The sequence below is a fragment of the Nematolebias whitei genome, chromosome 14 (genome assembly GCF_014905685.2).
Source record: "Nematolebias whitei isolate Nwh7 chromosome 14, NemWhi1, whole genome shotgun sequence".
Taxonomy (NCBI): domain Eukaryota; kingdom Metazoa; phylum Chordata; class Actinopteri; order Cyprinodontiformes; family Rivulidae; genus Nematolebias; species Nematolebias whitei.
Genome location: NC_056511.1, coordinates 11022623 through 11042245, shown reverse-complemented (window position 1 = coordinate 11042245; position 19623 = coordinate 11022623). Strand labels below are relative to the sequence as shown.

General features: G+C 38.0%; 1 protein-coding gene across 1 annotated transcript; it reads right to left on the bottom strand.

Annotated features, from left to right (window-relative positions):
* Positions 1-618: 618 nt before the first annotated feature.
* ppp2cab (protein phosphatase 2 catalytic subunit alpha b) lies at positions 619-10895 on the bottom strand. Its single transcript, XM_037687848.1, has 7 exons — positions 10571-10895; positions 3488-3697; positions 3223-3396; positions 3015-3104; positions 2743-2904; positions 1197-1315; positions 619-1085 (listed from the first exon to the last, which is right to left on the bottom strand). The coding sequence occupies exons 1-7, from the start codon at positions 10670-10672 to the stop codon at positions 1013-1015; spliced, it is 930 nt and encodes a 309-aa protein (XP_037543776.1). The 5' UTR covers positions 10673-10895; the 3' UTR covers positions 619-1012.
* Positions 10896-19623: the final 8728 nt, after the last annotated feature.

Here is a 19623-nt window from a genome sequence, read left to right as displayed (position 1 = left end):
CTTTGCTCCAAATACTTTTTAAGGACATTATCATTATGAGAAAATAATTGCGTGAAATTTGTTTCAATTGTGTAAAATTATATGAACCAAGATGATTTATGTTCGATAACCAATTAACATAATTAAAACATTTTAATATAAAATATTACCTCCATTTACCGATTGCTAATTAATTTTTTGTTTATGTAAAAGCCTCGTCACTAGCGATTCAGTTTATCACCATTATTGACTAACAGCTAAAAACACATTTTTGTAACATCTACCGTAACACAAGTTGGTTGTGCATCTTTAAATTTATTTTCATAGTGACACTTGCAGTTACAGCTGGCATCGTTTTTAGCAGCATAAAATAACTACAAACACTTAGTTCAAGAAGTCATCTTTACCTTTATTATTCTAGTTGTTTTTAACATACAGTCAGAAATTCAAAGGAAGTTAATGAGTTGATGAGAATGAACACTTCATCTTTTATTTAAAAACCAAGGCTGTATCACTGCATGAGAACAAGTTTCATTAGAAGGTACACAGGACAAAACATTTATGTAAAGCTTGCCTGATATAGTTTTATTCACAAGCTTTACAAAAAAAAAAAGTGTGAAGTTTTCTTAATCTTTAGACATATTTTACATTTCTTTAATCGTACAAAAGTGCAAACAGATCACGTTCAGATCTTGGTAAAATCCACGGCCTATGGGTGTTGGAGCTGCATTCATTGTAGTAAAATTTGCTTTGAACGTGGGTGCCATCAGCCCAGCTACATATGTACAGATTGGGCAATTTAAGCATCAAAGTTGGTTTATATAGTTGGACAGAAGGATCATAAATACAATTCCTCTGCAATAAATATTATGATTATGGCACACACCTTTTGGTCCATTTATAGACGTTTTTACAAAATGCTTAAATTGATTTTTGTGTGGCTGAGCGATCCTCCCTCTCCTGAACCACGGCAGCATCAGTTTAAAGTCGTATAATGACAATACTTGAATGTACAGAGGTCCAATATGGAGGTTTACAGGAAGTAGTCTGGGGTGCGGCGAGTGACGTGAGGCTCTCCTCTGCGAGGAGCAGGATCAAACTGCAAACTAAAAAAAAAAAACAACAAAAAGAATTAAAAATAAAAACTTTTCACAGTTTATTTTTTATTTTTTACTTATCAGTATTTAAAGCATCCATTCTGCAGTTTGCAAGCTTACAAGGAGTATTTGAGGGTGTCGTCGAGCTCCATGATGGCTGCCTGGTTGCCGCAGCGGTAGCAGTAGTTGGGAGCGCTGAAAATCGTCACAACGTTTCTCTCATGGCACCAGTTGTATCCCTGAGGAAGGCAGATGGTTTATTAACTGGAAATGCATATTTATGGGCAAAAGCGATGCTTTATTGGAAACTAAACATACTTTTGAACTTGCATGAGTGTCAGAGGATGATCTACGCACTAATCTTTTTGTTTTGTGGAGCAGTTTATTGTAGCGCCGTCATTGTGTGAATGTTTGTGAAGCAATTAAACTATTGTGATCCTTTTTTCTTCTGTGCATTTTTTGGCATCTTTATCATTTCACAGTTTTTGTGCCATTTCAACAAATCAAATTAAAACATTCAGCTCTTTCAGGAGAAGGGTGCTATGACTGTTGCTATTATACAACTTTAGCTTTTTGAAATATTTAGCCTTTTCTGCCACTTTCTTTTCCTCATAGAAAATGAATTGAGCTCATTTTACATCCTTCAAATCTTTAGATCTGTTTACAGCCGTTTACTGCTCCTTTCACATTTTGTTCTGGTTCAGCTTCTATCACTTTCCTTGTGCAAATTTAAAAACAATTCAGCTACTTTCAGCTCATTTCAGCTGGTTTTTAAACTATTTTGTGCTGCTTTAAGATTCTTTTGGCTGACTACAACATTTTTGAGCTTCTTCTAACTTCTTTCTGTTAATTTCAGCTTGTTATGCTCCTTTCAATTAATTTCTGCAAGTTTCAGCATTTTATGCTATTTCAGCTACTATTTAGCCGTATTATGCTAATTTTAGCATTTTCAGCTAATTCCACATATTTTGCACTCATTTCAACTTTTTTCAGCCCAATTCAGCAAAAATGTGCTCTCTCCACTTCCTTTTGGAAATGTATGCTTCTTTCTGCATTTTTAGCTACTTTTCGTCTGTTTTTTGTGCTAATTTCAGCTTTTTTAAGATAATTTCCACCTTTTTGTGCTCATTTCTGCTTCTTTCAGCCTAATTGGGCAACGTTGTGCTCTTTCCACTTCCTTCTGCTAATTTAAGCTTGTTCTACATTTTCAACTATCTTTTTTTAGCTAATTTCAGCTGTTTTCAGATCAATTCAATTTTTTTGTGGTAATTTTTGCAACTTTCAGCCTAATTAACTTCTTTCTACCAATTTCAGCTTGTTATGCTCCTTTCAGCTTATTTCTGGCAAATATATGTTCTTTGCCTTCTTTTACCAACTTAGGCTTGTTCTTCCATTTCAGCTATATTCCAGCATGTTCTTAGCTAATTTCAGCTGTTTTTCAACAAGTTGTTCAGCAACAAGCATTCACACTGCTTTTTCACAGGGAATGCAGTTTTTTCTAGCTTAAAATTGATGTTTCTCCTGATACATTTAAGATCATATTATCCTTGTCAGGTAAAACGTATAATATAAACATTTATACTCAGTGTTGTTTTTAAAGCATATTTATGCAACTATTTCTCTTATTTTGGTCAAATTAACAAATATTCAAAATAAAAATACAAACCTCCATAACCAGCTGGTGGGCTCGAGACACCAGCGTGAGGCGGTTGGCGTGGTTGAAAGTCTCAGAGATGTCCTGACCGAATGTGTAGCCAGCTCCCCGCGGAGAGATGCCCCAGCCGCCGCGGTCATCGGGGTCCGACCACAGCAGGTCGCACATGGGACCCTACGCAGGACGAGCACCAACAGGTTGGAAAACAGTCTAAACTGTGTTTCATCAGTAAATATACAAAGTTCAGAAAACGGATTTCTTGAAATTTTAATGGCCGTCTTCACCTCGTGTGGTACTTCCTGTAACCGGTCCAGTGCTCTGATGTGATCCAGTGTATCTATAGACGGTGACAAGCCCCCGTGAAGGCAGAAAATCTGAGGGGAAGAAAATATTCCTAACTTAGCATTTGAATTTTATTTAATACATTGCTACAACAGTTTTTTTTAATTATTATTCCTGTGAAAGCAACAACAACAAGAGTGCAAGTCTCACCTGAGAGTCTACCAAGGCAGTGAGGGGGAGGTAATCAAACAGATCTGTGAAGAACTTCCAAACGTTTGCGTTTCCGTATTTCCTCAAGCACTCGTCGTAGAAGCCGTAGACTTGTGTGATCTGCCTGCTCTCGTGGTTCCCTCTGAGGATTGTGATTCGCTCCCGGAAGCGAACCTAAAACACAGATTTGTTTACTTGGTACCTTTTGTTCCACAAACATGCAAGCACAACAGATTTAAATACCGAGTATTTTTGCTTTAGTCACCTTAAGAGATACAAGTAAAGTGACTGTTTCTACAGAGTAGTACCCTCTGTCCACATAATCTCCCATGAACAAGTAGTTTGTATCTGGAGACTTCCCTCCGATCTTGAACAGCTCCATGAGGTCGTGGAACTGGCCGTGCACGTCGCCGCACACGGTCACCGGACATCTCACCTCCTGGACGTTTGACTCTTTTGTCAGGATCTCCTTTGCCTGCAGAAAGAAAACGCATCGGATGTCACGGTTAATAAATTAATAAAACGGGGAAAACCAGAAAGGGCTTAAAGCACATTAAACGTTCAAAGGATCCATTATCAGTTATTTTAAAATGCAGAAAGATTACTGTGACCCATGTGAGACAGCACTGACTGTAATTTTCTGTTGTTTTCCATCTGTATTTCAGGAACTGGCCATTTCCTGACCGCCGTTCAGAACACACTTGCCACAACAGCCCCCATGAAGTCTCATTAAAGTGCGGCACACAGTGCAAGTGTGATTGTGGGGGTGTGAGTGTGTATTTTGAAGCTGTGTCTAGTTTCCTGTGGGTCAGCACTGCAGTGTTTGGACTCGCATTAATATTCACCCCCCAAAAAATCAATAAGATTAACGCTTCAGTTCTCAAACTAGAGTGCAGAATATTTGCTGGCATTTTTAAAAAACAAACTTGGCTTTTTTATTTAGGATGACTCAGCTAACTCATTTAATGTGACTGGACATGCCATGTCAACAACGATTAAAAACTAGACTGAGATGTAGAATTGTTAAAAATATAATATATATTCCTGGACTCCATTTGTCTCTGTAGTTTATCCTACCCATAATTCATCACTAAGCTAAGGTGCAGTTTGCTGCTGCAGTGAATGACTCAGCATGTGGCCTTCTGCCAGTGCTTTTAGAAACCTTCAGTTACCGCTGCCTCAAACAGAAGAAGTCAAACTGGTTGGACACAGAATACACAGAATTTTGAACTATTTGGCTTCATTTATAACTAAAAACTAAATAAATTAAGACCTATTTCTGACGCTTTTATGGGACAGCAGGCTGGCCTCACTGAGGATTTGGAGCAAACAAAACGACCGCCAACACTCGACTGACACACTAACGAATCGTGTTTTGTTTTTAAACACCTAAATCGCACGAGCAGCACTGTAGAAACTACGTGCATGTCTCTCCCCATCAGGTGTTTCGACAAAATTTGAACATCCTTATGGAATCTTTCAAATAACAGAGCATGAGAAGAGGAAACGACATAAAACGGAGCACTTTCCCTGGCTTGTCGCCAGCTGAGGGGTCAGAAACCCAGAGTGGACAGGACACGTTGCACAATGCTGACCTATATTACACATACACAAACCACCACGTGTGGCAGAAGGCATTTCAGTCACTGGACTCTGGATGGCATGTTGAGCAGACACACAAATCTCTAAAGCAACTGCGTCACTAAGCCGGGGAGAATATTCTAGATGTCTGCGTATTAAAGTGGAACAGCAACATACAATACCTTCACCCTTAACTGAGTGAGATGGAAGAAGAAACAGCGTGTCTGTGTTTTAATTCAGCAAAAGGGCCTTCTCCTACTCCGCTCCTGTTTCCTGGAATATCTTACAAAAAGATTTGAAGCTCTCGACCTTGACCTCTCTTAAGTGTCTTTAAGAATCTGTTGGACTCCTGGCAGGGTCCAATGCTGACATGTTCCTGTTTTTAGTTTTCTACATTTGTCTTGGAATCTAGCTGTTTCGTTTGTTTTGTTACCTTTTTCCTTTTAGCCATCCTATTTGTTAAAAAAAAAACAAAAAAAACTGTAGTATGAGTTTTTATAACTGTTTATTGTTGTTGCTGTTGTCCATTGTTGTCATCTTTCTTTGTTGAAATCAGGTCTCTCTTGTAAATGAGTCCTCGAGGCTCAATGGGATTTACCTGTATAATTAAAGGTTGATTGATAATAAAACACTTCTCTGAGTCTGAACCATTGAATGCACCCTGGCCAGAAGTGGAAAACTAATCAATATATGCCAAATCTATCAAGCAGTGAAGGGTTCAAACTGTTGCCTTCCTGTCTTTTGTGTGTTTGTATGTCATCGCTCAGGATGACATTTGCACAGAATGGGTAGTTAGAAACTGATATTTGTTACTGCCTTAGTCACGAAGATGACTCCAAAGCATCAGGTTCCAGATCTGTGCCAAACAAGTCCATTACTCCTTCTAGAAATCCCCTTCTCCAATTTCAATTTATATTTAAACGGGCATCTTCTTTGAAAACAAAATCGGTATCCAATGTTGAATTCACACCATAAAATATAAATATGAGCAATATATGCATCAAATACCAGCCATATATAAAACTGGCTAAACCACTGTCATGACAAATTCAATGTAAATTAATGTGTATCTGCTTAATGTCACATTTTCTTTCACTCGTAGTTTTTTATTAATGCACAATCCATTCCCTCTGGTGTACTTAATAATTTTGATTAAAATAATAATAATAATCCTGATTATTGTCAGCAGTGCCAGGTACAACAGGTCACCCCAGTTGTTCCACAGAACCAGCATCTTTCTTAAAATGAGATTTTAGGATGATGTAACCTGACAATGCAATCATAATTAGGCAGAAAGTGATAAAAGCACCACTCAGGGGATTAAGCTCTAATCAAATATTAAGTCAACCTGGATGAATTGAGCCAGTGGGACATGCTTCTTCAGTGTGAGCTAAAACCATGGCCACAGTGTGTTTGTGTGCGAGGGAACAGTTTATCACAGCCCAGAGCGATGATGCCACCAGGCGTGGATAAAAATGACAGCAGTTGTTACGTAAACACCTCTACCAAAGTTCAGACGTTCAGACCACACCTGCAACAAAAACGCTGCCCAGGTTCCAGGTACAGCCAAGACGTCACCGAGTCGACAGACTGCTCAGCCCAGTGTCGAAGTCAGCACGTTTCCCACTGCTGTACAGTAATCCCGTGTCTCCAACGTGCAAATTACAAATTAAGCTCCAAGGATGATTTCGCACATGATTTTTATGGTGGTTAGAAAACTCCCAGTTAGCGTCACTACTGTAGAGACGACTGTACGCAGACAAACAATGACAAACTGTTTGCTTTGTCAGCATTTCTTACGACGACACAATCAGGTTTTAGGTAAGATGCATTTAAAGTTCATTTTGAGTGCACCAACAAGGAATCATTTCATCTAATGAGACGTTATTGAACTCAGGATGAATTTAAGCAGAATCAGTTCAGACGAGTGAAAACAAGCAATCCTTCAAACTGCTTCCTTAACAGATTTGTTCTGCTGAGTGAAACGATGACCTCAGAAACAAACGAGGCTCGACCGCCTCGATGCTACTGCTGCAGTTTGTGCTAGTAAAGTTACTGTTGTGTTTTCTTTTTTTTTGCTGAACTCTAAAGAATGTCTGTAAATAATAGTTGACGTTATCAGAGCATGACTGTCATCAGTAGTGATTTTGACGTTCGACTCTTAATACATTCCCAAGGATAAACACGATGCTAACGGTGTTAGCTTTTCTATGGCATTTTCAAATTTGTTAGCATCTACGCTAACCACTGGTCAGCAGCTTGGTAATATGTTTTTTGACAGATGTTATTATGTATAATGCATCAGTATTACTGGTAGTTTTATAATCACATCACAGCTCTCTGAATTATAATCAAGTCAAACTGTGAGGTGCTGAAAGAGTCCCCATCTTAGTCATCAAGACACCGAAGATTCCGTTCTATATTCTACAATTAATAAATTTGTAACTAAATATACTTTACCCACTTTTAACCTCACTGCAATTGCAAATAATTTAGTCAACATAAGACTGATCAAAGCCAATCTGGAGGGTTTATATGCAACCCTTATGAGATAAACAAAACTGGGTTATGACAAAAAAAAAGTCATAGTTGCATAAGATGGTTGGTTTACTATTAAGAGGGGAAGCAGGGTTTCAAGAAAGATTAGGCTGTTTGCACAAAACAGTCTTTCTGCACTTTATTTTATTTTTTATAAATGAGCATATGCAATCTAATTACTAGAAAACTGCATCTACTAGAATATAAATCACTTTAAAAATGATTAAAAGACTGACCGGACTGCACTGTTCTGCAAACAAACTACCGTACATTTGCAAAATACAGCTATCAACTATTACCGTAATTACAGAAAAATCATTTTTTAAAGGTTCCTTCCTCTTAACAAGCTAGTCACCGGCTGAAACCAACTCTGGTACATTCAGGCTCTTTTCTGGAGCGAGAACAGATTACACAGCACATCTCATTTCTTCACGCCCACACGCATCCCAAAACAGAGACGACTGCTCTCTGAGTCATAATGAACGGTGTTGTCCTCAGTCACACACCCTGATCCCCTTGGCAACAAAAGGCCTTCAATGGTGTTAGTGATGAAACACACAATCATTTCCTCTGCTATTTTTAAATCAAGGAGGATGTTGTGTGGGTGTGTTGTGCTGAAAATATTAAAAGTGCATAGGAGAATGAATAGATGTTGACATCTGTTGCAGCTGAGCTCATTATGAACGTTGACTCGTTATTCAGATTCAGGACGTTCCTTTTTTATTTACTGTTGGATACTTTGCTCAGCTGCTGAGAAAACAGGAGGCGGGAAATGCTTCTGCATTTGTCGTTTTATCTCAAGTCAAACAGCTGTTGTTAAGGTCAGTCGGTAACATGGCAAAGCTTTTCAACAAACTAAACTCTGTGAAATCAAAAATCATCATCTCCAGCGATGACGTTTCTTAAGAACGATGCGGCTAAACACAATGGAAAGCACTAAACTGAATACAAACGGCACAAAAAGCAGCTGTAGATCACGTCTCATACTAAACTCTTGACCCACAGTGCAACAGCTGAGAATTATGTTTAAAACTAGTTGATCTATAAAATAAAAACATTAAGATTAATGAGCCACCTGAGATTAACTTTAACCTTTAGCTCACAGCAGTAGGAGCTACTTAAAAATTTAAAACAGCATCTGTCCAACTTTTTTCTTCTCTAAAAAACTTATTTAGGGTACATTTGATTTTTTTTTTTTATGGTAGTAAAAAAAACACCGGAAGCTAGCAAGAGGTAACAACATTTTTTGCACTCTGACATTAACTTTCAAGACAAAGATGCAAGGTTTGTTGAAATCATTCCAAACTGCAACTTTAGAGGGTTGGGGGGGGGGTCCTATATTAATGCAAAACAGGACAAACAACCAGCACAATGTGAAACAAGAGCAGCCAGTGTAGTGCGTGCATCTTTACTCAACAGGTTGTGTTGTTTTGTGGAAAAAGTTGTCCTCACAAATTATTACATATGCAACCAAGAAGCTAAATAAAGACAATGAGTTTTTAATAATAAAAAAAAAAAAACAGCAACCCTATTCACTAGCTGTGACAAATGAAGAAAAATTATAGACACAACAACTTATACAATAAATCCTCCATTTATTGTGGATGGAACCTTTAATGGGTCGTTACAGGGATGTTTGATTTTAAAAGCCTGTATTTGTAGAGGCTTATATCCATCCATCCATTATCTTTTACCCGCTTCTTCCATTTTGGGTCACAGGGTCGCCGGTGCACATGTCCAGCAATCACTGTGCGCGGGGCGGGGTACACCCTGGACGAGTCGCAAGTCCATCACAGGGCCACATAGAGACAAACAACCATTCACTCTCTCACTCACAACTACAGACAATTTAGAGTTACCAATCAGCCTAGCATGCATGTTTTTAGTCTGTGCAGGTAACCAGGGTAACCTGGAGGAAAGCCACACCTACAGCACAGACCAGGAAGCAAACCTGCAACCTTCTCACTGAGGGCAACTTGAGTTCCTGAAATGTTTCTAGTCTTTTCAAACCTTTCAAAAGGTCAAAATGACCTAAAATCATAGTTCCCCAGATGACAACAACATGATTGATGCTCTAGGCACAAATTTTCAACTTAACCAGAAATTAATCAGCGTAAATGTGACTACGAGGTAATAAAACAATTTTGCTAACATCCAGTCACCTAAAAATATAGGCAATATTTAAACCAAACATTGCCAGGATTCATATATGTTCCTTTACAAAAGTCCAGACTTTTTCCACATTCAAGTTTCCTTTTTCTCTCTCTCGCTCCCTGGCTCTTTTTTTTTTACATTTAAAATTTATAATAAATTTACTATAAATTTGTGTTCAGTCGTTGGACTGCTCTAAACTAAACAACACAGACAAAAATAGTACACATAACAGGAAAAAAGTAGCAAATGCCATTAATGGGAAACAACCTGTTGTCCTGTGTATGCTTTAGGGCTGGGCAAAGCTTTGGTTGCCAAATAAACAAATGGAAAAATATTTGCTAATTTTCACACATCCTATTTGTCTCACACACACGCTGCAGGTATGCACTGAGCTATTCTTAGTAAGTGGAAACACCAGACACCAACAGTGACTGGCTAATGTTAAACTTGAAGCTGGATGTGGAAGATGAGCCAAAAGCTGGCAACATCATGGCGACCATGTCCATCTTTTATACAGAGAAGCTCTCTGATTGGCTGAGTAAATTATGTGTTAAAAATCACGTCTGACGTTTTAGAAAAATGAGCAGGGACTAAAGACCAAAATAAAAAAATTGTATTTTTTCCAGTACTGTGATTTATTAATTAAATTTATTCAGACCTAAAAATAAATGCAAGAGGAAATGCCACAGTTCGTTACACTGTACTGCGTAGGGACCCTGCATGTCTCCCTGGAGATGCCACTTGCATAACAGCTAACTAAAGACTCAGTTATTAAAATAACAAAGTGTTTTTTATAGTGAATGAGATGCTGCCAGTCTTAATAAAGATGGAAGTGTAGTACGCGAGTTGAATTACCAAGCTACTAAACCTTTTATTAACCATAACTACAGCATGCCATTATTTTTATTAAGCAGCTGCTAATACAAGCTAACCGCTTCTATGACTGTTAAAAAAACATCTCGGTGAAATCTACACTATAGGCGCCATTTTAAAAACGTCTAGAAGGCGGCGGGGACACAACGTTAGCGGCAACTTGGGAAATAATTGTAATAATTATAAATTTTTTATATCTTACCTTTTCACATAGCGTCTTTACTTGTCCCTCTGACAGCTGCTTACATTCGTTGAGCTGTTCAATCCACTGATCGAGCTCTTTCGTAAACGCCTTTTCGTCCATTGTTTTTTTTTCTTCTTCTTCTTCTTTCTGGTAACTGTAGCTCCTTTTGCCGAATCGGTACTAGTTTGTACAAAAGAAATTCGTTTCCGTGTTTCTCGGAACTTACACCTTGGTTACACCAGATGCCAATTACCTCTTCTAAACCGACGCATGGGTCGCTAAGATTCAACTGGATTGAAACCGAGGAAGGGGCGTCAGTCGGCGACCATTTGTCTTGTCGTCCGCCGCCACTACATAAAGTGGTTCCGGTTAGTATCTGTCAAAATAAAAGACTCGTCTCAACTGAATCAAATTGATTTGTAACGTCAAGAATGCACTTTAAATGAGTACATGGGCTCACTCTTTTTTATGGCTTTTTATTCAAATAATATTCATATGTATAATATAACGTGAAAAAAACATATTTGCAAAAAAATAATGGTTTAAAGTAATGATTTAAAAATAGTCTTGATAAGTCAAAAGTTAAGAAGATACTTTATGGCAAATAAGGTTAACAAATTGACAGATTTTTTGATACAGATATTAGGATTGCTAATTAAAGATAAAACTTTTTGGTATCCATCCATTCATTCATTATCTTTCGTTTGTTCTAAAGTCGGGTCGCGGGGGCAGCAGCTTGAGCAGGATGGCCCAGACTTCTCTTTCCACACCCCAAGGCGTTCCCAGGCCACCTGAGAGACGTAGTTTCTACAGCGTGTCCTGGGTCTTCCCCGGGGTCTCCTTCCAGTCGAGCATGCCTGAAGCACCTCCCTAAGGATGTGCCCAGGGGGGCATTCTTACCAGATGCCTGAACCACTTCAACTGGCTCCTCTCGATGTGGAGGAGCTCTAGTCTTTCACGGATAACTGAACTTCTCACCCTGTCTCTAAGAGAATCCAGCTAGACTGTGGAGGAAATTCATTTCAAACGCATGTATCTACAGTCTCTTTCTTTTGGTCACTACCCAGAGTTTGTGACCATAGGTCAGGGTAGGAACGTAGACCGACCAGTAAAAAGAGAGCTTTGCCTTACAGCTCAGCTCCCTCTTCACCACAACGGACCAGCACAGAGTTCGCAATACTGCAGATGCTGCACCACTCATGTCATTCTCAATCTCCATTCTTCCCTCACTCGTGAACAAAACCCCGAGATACTTGAACTGCTCCACGTGAGGCAGAACCTCACCCTCGACCTGAAGAGAGCAATCCACCCTTTTCCGAGGACCATGGCCTCATATTTGGAGGTGCTGATTCTCATCCCAGCCTCTTCACACTCGGCTGCAAACTGCTCCAGTGAGAGCTGAAGATCCTGACACAATGATGCCAGCTGGACCACATCATCTGCAAACAACAGAGAAGGAATCCTGAGATTCCCCCTGCTGTGCCGAGAAATTCTGTCCATAAAAATTATGAACAGAATCAGTGACAACGGGCAGCCCTGGTAGAGTCCAACTCCCATCCTGAAGTGGTCCGACTTACTACCGGCCATGTGAACCAAACGCATTTTTTTTTTTTTTACAGCTTTTTATTTAAATAATATTCCCTATGTATAATATAATGTAAAAAAAAAAACCACACACACACATTAAAATAGTTTTAAAGTAACGATTTTAAAATATAGTCCTGACAAGTCAAACATTAAGAATATATGGCAAATAAGGTTATCAAATTTGCATATTTTATGATACATATATTGGAGTTGCTAATTAAAGATTAAACTTTTTGGTAGCAAAGTAGTCCCTCATTTTTCATTTTGTAGTATTTTTTTTATATGTAGTCGGTCACAAGTAAAATTTTTTATAAACTATTTTCAATTAAAGCGATTTTAAAATGCATTATCAGTGACACATTATCACAAGTGTTAAATTCATTGATTTAATTAAATTTGTTTATGAGTTATATCTTTAAAAGTACCATATGTCAGTATTCATTATGCTTTTTTTCACATTAAATGTATTGACGCATAGGCGTTTAAATCATGCTTTTGTATGAAGCTTTTATTTTCTGAACAAACAATTTAACTTCCGGTTTTATTTTTGTCGCTCATGTCCGGTTGGACTCAGCAGCAGCAGCGGATTGGAGATGGATGGGAGCTCCCCTGTGATTGGTTCGCTGCCTGCTTACTCTGCAATTTGATTGGCTCCCCATTTGATGGTCTACGCGTCAAAAAATTAACAACAATTAATTAAACAAAATAAAAAGACATCTTGAAACACACATTGAGTTGACTTTTTCAGGTAAAAACAAAGGTTTATACAAGTATTGTTCATTTTATTTTCTTTCTAGAATATTCTCGAAATTTCTGGACACAGTCCACATTAAAGGGCCGGATTGTGCTGTTGTAAATAAAAGGCAGAGTTTGAATCATGTTAATCTCTTTTTGTGAGTTTCACTCGTTTATGTTTTTAGAGGCATTAGCCCCAAAATAACAGGCAAAGTCTTGCGACCTCAGATAGCCTTAGTTGAATTTTACAAATATTGATTAAAAAATTTTAAATAAATGAAGGCAACAACACAAATAGCTTAAAGTAATACTACTTTTGTTTAAATTTATGACCATTATTTTTGTATTTTGTAACAGCTATAGTAAAAAAAAAAAAAAAGCCAGTAGAAATTATTTTTAAATTTAGTTTAATTTCTGGAAATCATCTCCTGACCACTAAATTGATGTTTTGTGAGCCACAGCAGGAGCCCATCCCTAATTTTGAGAACTATTACAATACCATGTTTCAAGCTCATTCCACACACGACAGAACTAGAAATTGTATGACAATGTCTATAGAAACTGATTAATTAGCCTGACACTTTAACAAATAAAAGGCAATAATTTGTTCAGCACCAAGGATGAGATATATAAAACAAGTTTCCAGCAAAATATGGACACTCACTTCTAAGATTGTGACTTTCTATCCACCAGCATTCATTTTCTAATAATCATTTTTGAGAGAAACATAGATAACCAGGAATGTGTTGCCTCACTTTCACAAAACCTCCATGTTGTGAGGTACTGAGGTTGTGCCGTACTGCGAGAACAAAATATTATTTGGTACATCTCGTATCTTAAATTGTGCCTGACAAATACACCTTTTCCACAACAACAAACCATGTTATGCAACCAATCTTGGAAAAAATATAACAATATTATTAATAATAATGATATTAGAGTATTTATAAAGAAAGTCAAAGGTTATTTTCTGCTTTTCAAACATCTAAATGGATCAGCTGCACCCTGTAAATAATTATTTTAAAATACGCTTCATCATTTGTGGTGCTTTGAGTTACTTACAGACCTAAATTTCACATAATTGCTTATTATTTGACAGTGTTTGTGTATAAAAAAAAGTTAAACACTCTCAACTTTTCATGTAATTGAACAGCAGGGTTTATATCAATTACAGTACTTTCAATCAATGTTCTCCATATGATAGAAACTAACTGTGACAAACATGGAAAGGGGATTAGGACAAAACTAGGTCAAATAAGCTGCTTTTCTACTCTTTAATTTTCTTTTCTTTTTTTTCTCCAGAAGTTACAAAATCTACTTTAGGAAGTGAAAACGTGTCGGTGTTTTAAATGAAATGGACATTCAACCCATAGAATGAAGGTTTTGAAAGCTATTTTACCTCCTTTTGGTTTTTGCTTTGGTCAGCAAAAGAGGCTTTTAATGAACATAATACCTAATCAAGATTTATTTCAGTGGTTGAGAGTAACATTTGTCTGTTATTTGGTGTTTGGCAGCTTTTGTGCTTTATGCTCATATGTCACCTTCTCCCTTTGTTCATTTGAGTATCCCATAATGCACCATGACACAATACAATGTTCTTGTGAAATTGTAAATAAACTTTTTTCCACATGGATTACATAACTGGATAGTACCACGCACGTCTCTGGTGATGACAGAGTGTCCCAAAAGTTTGTTTCAAGATAGAAGGGGTGGTCAGCTGGTCAGCAAAGAGGCAGTAAACACACTCAGGTAACACAATATGGAAGTTTAATCCAACATAAGACTGACGGTGTGTCGCATTCTGACAGGATGGAGCCATGTGAGCTCTGACATGCCACTGAGGATTTACTGGGATACACGATTCTTTCAAGACAATCAATCAAACAGGTGCAATTTATCACTGAGCTTCAGCCTCTGTTTTAGCTCCATATAAAAAAACAACCACCAGCTCCAGTTCAGCCTCTCTACATACATTATTTGTACAAACTGTTCCGGACAAAAGCTCCCTTTTAAATCCAGGCGAGCACACGCAGGCCATGTGTTTTATGGCAAGCTGTCGGCAGACTAAAGGCACAAGGTCACTTGTAAACACAGTTACAAAGATCCATTTGTGGCAGATGAAAGGATGATGATAAATGAGTTGTTATGGAAAGTTGGAAGGTGGCTGCACCATCAGGGAGGAGAAGAGATAAAACCCTGGAGGAGGATATGGAGCCATTATGCATCTTAAAAATATCAACCACTGTAACTGTAGTGCTATATCAAACATGTTATATTCTATTTGTGATGCACTGTGAAGTCTATTTCAAAACAGAAAGAAAAAGGTATTCAGCAGAGCTGTTAGTTTATTCATGGGATTAAAACAAGAGTCACATTTTTATTTTATTTTATTCAAATCGTAGCAGCATCTTCGCAGGTTATGTGGAGAAAAATAACTGATGCGTTAAGGACTAATTTTCTATTCTCTTTACTTTTTCGGATGAATTTTATTGATTCACATGGTGGACTAAATATAGACAAACAGATGTAACATAAAAAGGAAAAAAGAGGAAGCAATCAAAGGATTCACTGTCCTTATCTCATTCTCTTTCCACCAATTAGCATCCAGTATTGAATCCAGGAAACCTGAAACCATGACAACAGCAGGATAACCTACTACCCCATCATCACCAATCCACAGCTCCATCTGCTGTTGATAAGAAGAAAGTCCCAGATTCTCCATGTTCAGAGAAAATACCACGTGGTCCATATTTATTCAGGCATGTTCTAAATATGATGTAAATGACGATTAAACAAGAAGATAAACAGAAACAAAAGTAACTAGAGAAACTGCATGTTTTACGAAAATGCAGTGTGAATACGTATTGCTGAAGAACTTGCTGAAAAACAGCTGAAATTAGCTTAAAAAACTTGCTGAAATGTAGCTGAAATGAAAGAAGTCTAAAGTTGACAGAAGAAAGCAAAAAAAAAAACCAACAAAAAACACATTTGTTGAATTATGTTTAAATAAACAGAAATGAGCACAAAAATTAGGAAAATAGCTGAAAACGCTGAAATTGAAAGTTGATTCCTATAAATATTTGGGTATCTTGGTCGACACGCATCTCTCTTTTAAGCTCCACGTGGAAAATCTAGTAAAGAAACTGAAAGATGAACTGGGTTTCTTTTTCAGAAACAGATCCTGTCTAACCCTGAATGCTAGAAAACACCTTGTATCTGTGACTTTCCTTCCCTCCATTGATTACGGTGACATTATTTACATGAACGTTCCTACAAGAACCCTGCAGATGTTGGATGCTGTCTATCATGGTGCACTAAGATTCATAAATGGCTGTGATTATCGTACCCACCACTGCACCCTGTATTCACTGGTTAACTGGACATCATTAACTTCACGCAGACTCTCACTGGTACATTTTCATCTTTAAATCACTTCTTGGTCTGCTGCCTTCATACATCTCCTCCTACATGTCTCTGCGTGAGTGCAGCTACAGCGTGCACTCTCAGGACATTATTACCTGCAGTGTTTCCTCAGTGAGGACTGAACTAGGCAAAAGGACCTTCTCCTACTCTGCTCCTGTTTTTTGGAATATCTTACAAAAAGATCTGAAGCTCTCGACCTTGATCTCTCTAAGTGGCTTTAAGAATCTGTTGGACTCCTGGCAGGGACCAATGCAGACATGTTCGGTTTTTAGTTTTTTACATTCCACTTATGATCTAGCTGTGTTTTGCTATTTTTGCCATCTTATTTTAATTATTATTATTTTTTTATCTGTATGCCTCTTTGATGATTGTCCATAGTTGTCATCATTCTTTGTTTAAATCGGGTCTCTCTTGTAAATGAGTCCTCGAGGCTCAATGGGATTAACCTGTCTAAATAAAGGTCGAATGAAATTTTTTGCTGAATCAGCCTAAAAAAAGGTTAAATGAGTACAAAAAAAAAACTGTGGAATAGCTAAAAAAGCTAAAATTAGCATAAAACAGCTAAATAGTATGAAATAGCTGAAATCAGCAGAAAGAAGTTAGAGAAAGCAATTAATGTTCTAGTTAACAGAATAAAACTGAAAGGAGCACAAAACAGCTGTAAATAGCTCATTTTTTTATTTGCACAAGGAAGCTGAAAGAAGCTGAACCAGAACAAAATGTGAGTGGGGAGCAGAAAAATGTTGTAAACAGATCTAAAGATTTGAACAATGTAAAATTAATTTCCTATGAGGACAAAGACGGCAGAAGAGACTAAATATTTCTAAAAGCTAAAGTTGCACCAATACCAAAAGTCATAGCACCCTTCTCCTGAAAGAGCCGAATGTTTTGATGTATGGTTTGTTGAAATAGTCTAAAAATTCTGGAATGAAATTGATGCCAAAAATGTACGGAACAAGGATAGTATAAGAAATATCAACAGGATCACAGTTGTGTGGATGCTTAATAAGCATCCACACTAAATCACCTTTTGAGAGTGATTTCTCCACAAGCTCTTGGCATTTTACTCTCTTCACCTGTAACTTAATGGTATTGACATTTGAATAAAAGTCGCTCGGCTACTTCTCTGAAAAGAGAAACACATTTAATTCATAAAGAATAACCAGGGTTGTGTTTCATGGTGAGACAAAAGAAAGAGCTGTGAGCTCAAACTGCACGATGCTTTGTTGCTCTTCAGCTTCTTCTGTGCACACTTTGTGATTTCAGCAAATCAGATAATGAGGGTGCTTCATCTTACGTGTCTTCAAAGTTCCACGGTACAGCTTAGTGATGAGTCAGATGAAGAAAACTCGTTATGAGGAAAACAAAGATCTTGTTGGAAGGAAAGAGTCTCTGTCTGCACGTGAACTGAACAAAATGCAGCGCAGGAACGACCCACAAACCATTTTTCTCAAGATGTTTCCCTGGCTCTGGTTTGAAAACATACCACAGATGGGTGCAGTTCTTCTGTTTTAATCCTAGTACATTCTTTAAAAAAAAAATGATGCAACAAGAATCCTTTTCTTTCGTCAGTAATGATGAATAAAATACTGCTTATTTTAAGCTTAAGCATTAATTTACATTTGCTCTGTTTCAACCACATTCCCTGATTTTAAAGATTTGGAGAAGCTTTTATAACTGCAGTAATCAGGAACACTTATGTTCCTTCATATCAGAGACAAAACAATCTGATCTAAAACCAATAAAATATACTTACCTAACTGTGTTTTTATTTTATTTGTTTTGTTGAGTGTTTTGTTTTCATCAAAAAGAGTACATATTCTAATGAATGAACACATCAGATCTAAATCTCCCTTTAAACATGCATCCATCCATCCATCCATCCATCCATCCATCCATCCATCCATCCATCCATCTATCCATCCAGTCAGAGGCCAGAGGTCCAAAAACACACCCAGACATCCCTCTTCCCAGTAACGTTCTCCAGCTCTTCTTTGAGGTTTCCAAGGTGTTCCCAGGCCAGATAGGCTATATAAACCCTCCAGTAGTGTCTGGGTCTTCTTTGGTGTCACATCTCAATAGGATATGTCTGGAAAACCTCCAGAAGAAGGCACCAAGCCAGGAGGCATCCTAATCAGATTACCGAATCACCTAACCTGACTCCTCACCCTCTTTCTGAGACCACAGCCATCCGTTGAAGGATTCTCATTTCACCCGCTTGTATAGGCTCTCATTCTTTTACACATGATCCACACTTCGTTGGGTGAATGAAGTTCATCAAAGATGTTCATGATGAAGGAGGACCATGTACAACCAGATACCTCACCCGGATTAGGAAAACTGGGGCCTCCTCCTGAATCCAGGCTTGGTGGAAGAAAACTCATGGGGACGTATCTAGGAGTTGATCAAGCTCAAAAAACTGCAGGAAGCCACTTTCCTGTGAGCCCACCACCTGCAAGGAGAAGAGTTAAGGTCAGGAGCTGCATGAGATGGGTAGCAGGCAAGGGAACCCTATCCATGCTGGTCCATGGCGTCATAAAATTAGCCCCTTTGAATATGGACAATCTTAATTCAATGCGTCAAGATCTTTAAAGGTAACAATAAGTCAACCAAATTTACTTTTATCAAACCATCTGTGGTCCATAACGTTTTATATGAAAACAGATTCAATTAAAAAACCTTTTTCTCTTGATCTTTGTGAACATCAAGAGCTTTTTTTCCTGAAATGTGCATCAGCTTGTTAAACATTTATCAGAATTAAACATCTTGATCCTGTTTGATATTAACACTTGAGTTGCGGGGGGGAATTGAACAAGGTTGAAATTCAGCCTGATTCAAACAAACAAAGCAAGAAGAATAAAATCAAACTTATTGTTTAAAAACTCTGCAACCCTTTCATAAAAAAAAAGATTCTGTTCAGTCATACTCTGAGCCATTTAATTAGTTAAAACTGCATTCCCTGCCACTGTCTTTCAGAGATCCTAAAATCTGACTTTGATGCTGCAGCCGTGGCCGACGGTCACTAACTCAGCTGTCATTTAATTACCACGGTTCGTGCAGACGGTACGTGACACCGCAGCTCTAATGAGACACTTTGCTTCCACCTTTTTAAAGCGTTGCTCCTGATTAATGCTGACGGCAGCTGCACATGTTGAGGTTCTCAATACGTCCCGCCCAACACTCCCTGTCCATCCAGAGCTGCCATCAGGTTTTCATGGAGACCAAACGTATCTTTAGAATGAGGAATGACATCATGACCTGCACAGAAACTGATGGTTTGTTTCATCCATTCATCCATCCATCCATCCATCCATCCATCCATCCAT

What these genes read in the sequence shown, in the direction of transcription:
- ppp2cab (XM_037687848.1), bottom strand. Translation starts at nt 10,672, where the DNA reads ATGGACGAAAAGGCGTTTACGAAAGAGCTCGATCAGTGGATTGAACAG. An exon ending in CTTTACTTGTATCTCTTAAG is followed by an intron (nt 3,397 to 3,487) that starts GTGACTAAAGCA and finishes TCTGTGTTTTAG; the next exon opens with GTTCGCTTCCGGGAGCGAAT. An exon ending in CTGCCTTGGTAGACTCTCAG is followed by an intron (nt 3,105 to 3,222) that starts GTGAGACTTGCA and finishes TCTTCCCCTCAG; the next exon opens with ATTTTCTGCCTTCACGGGGG.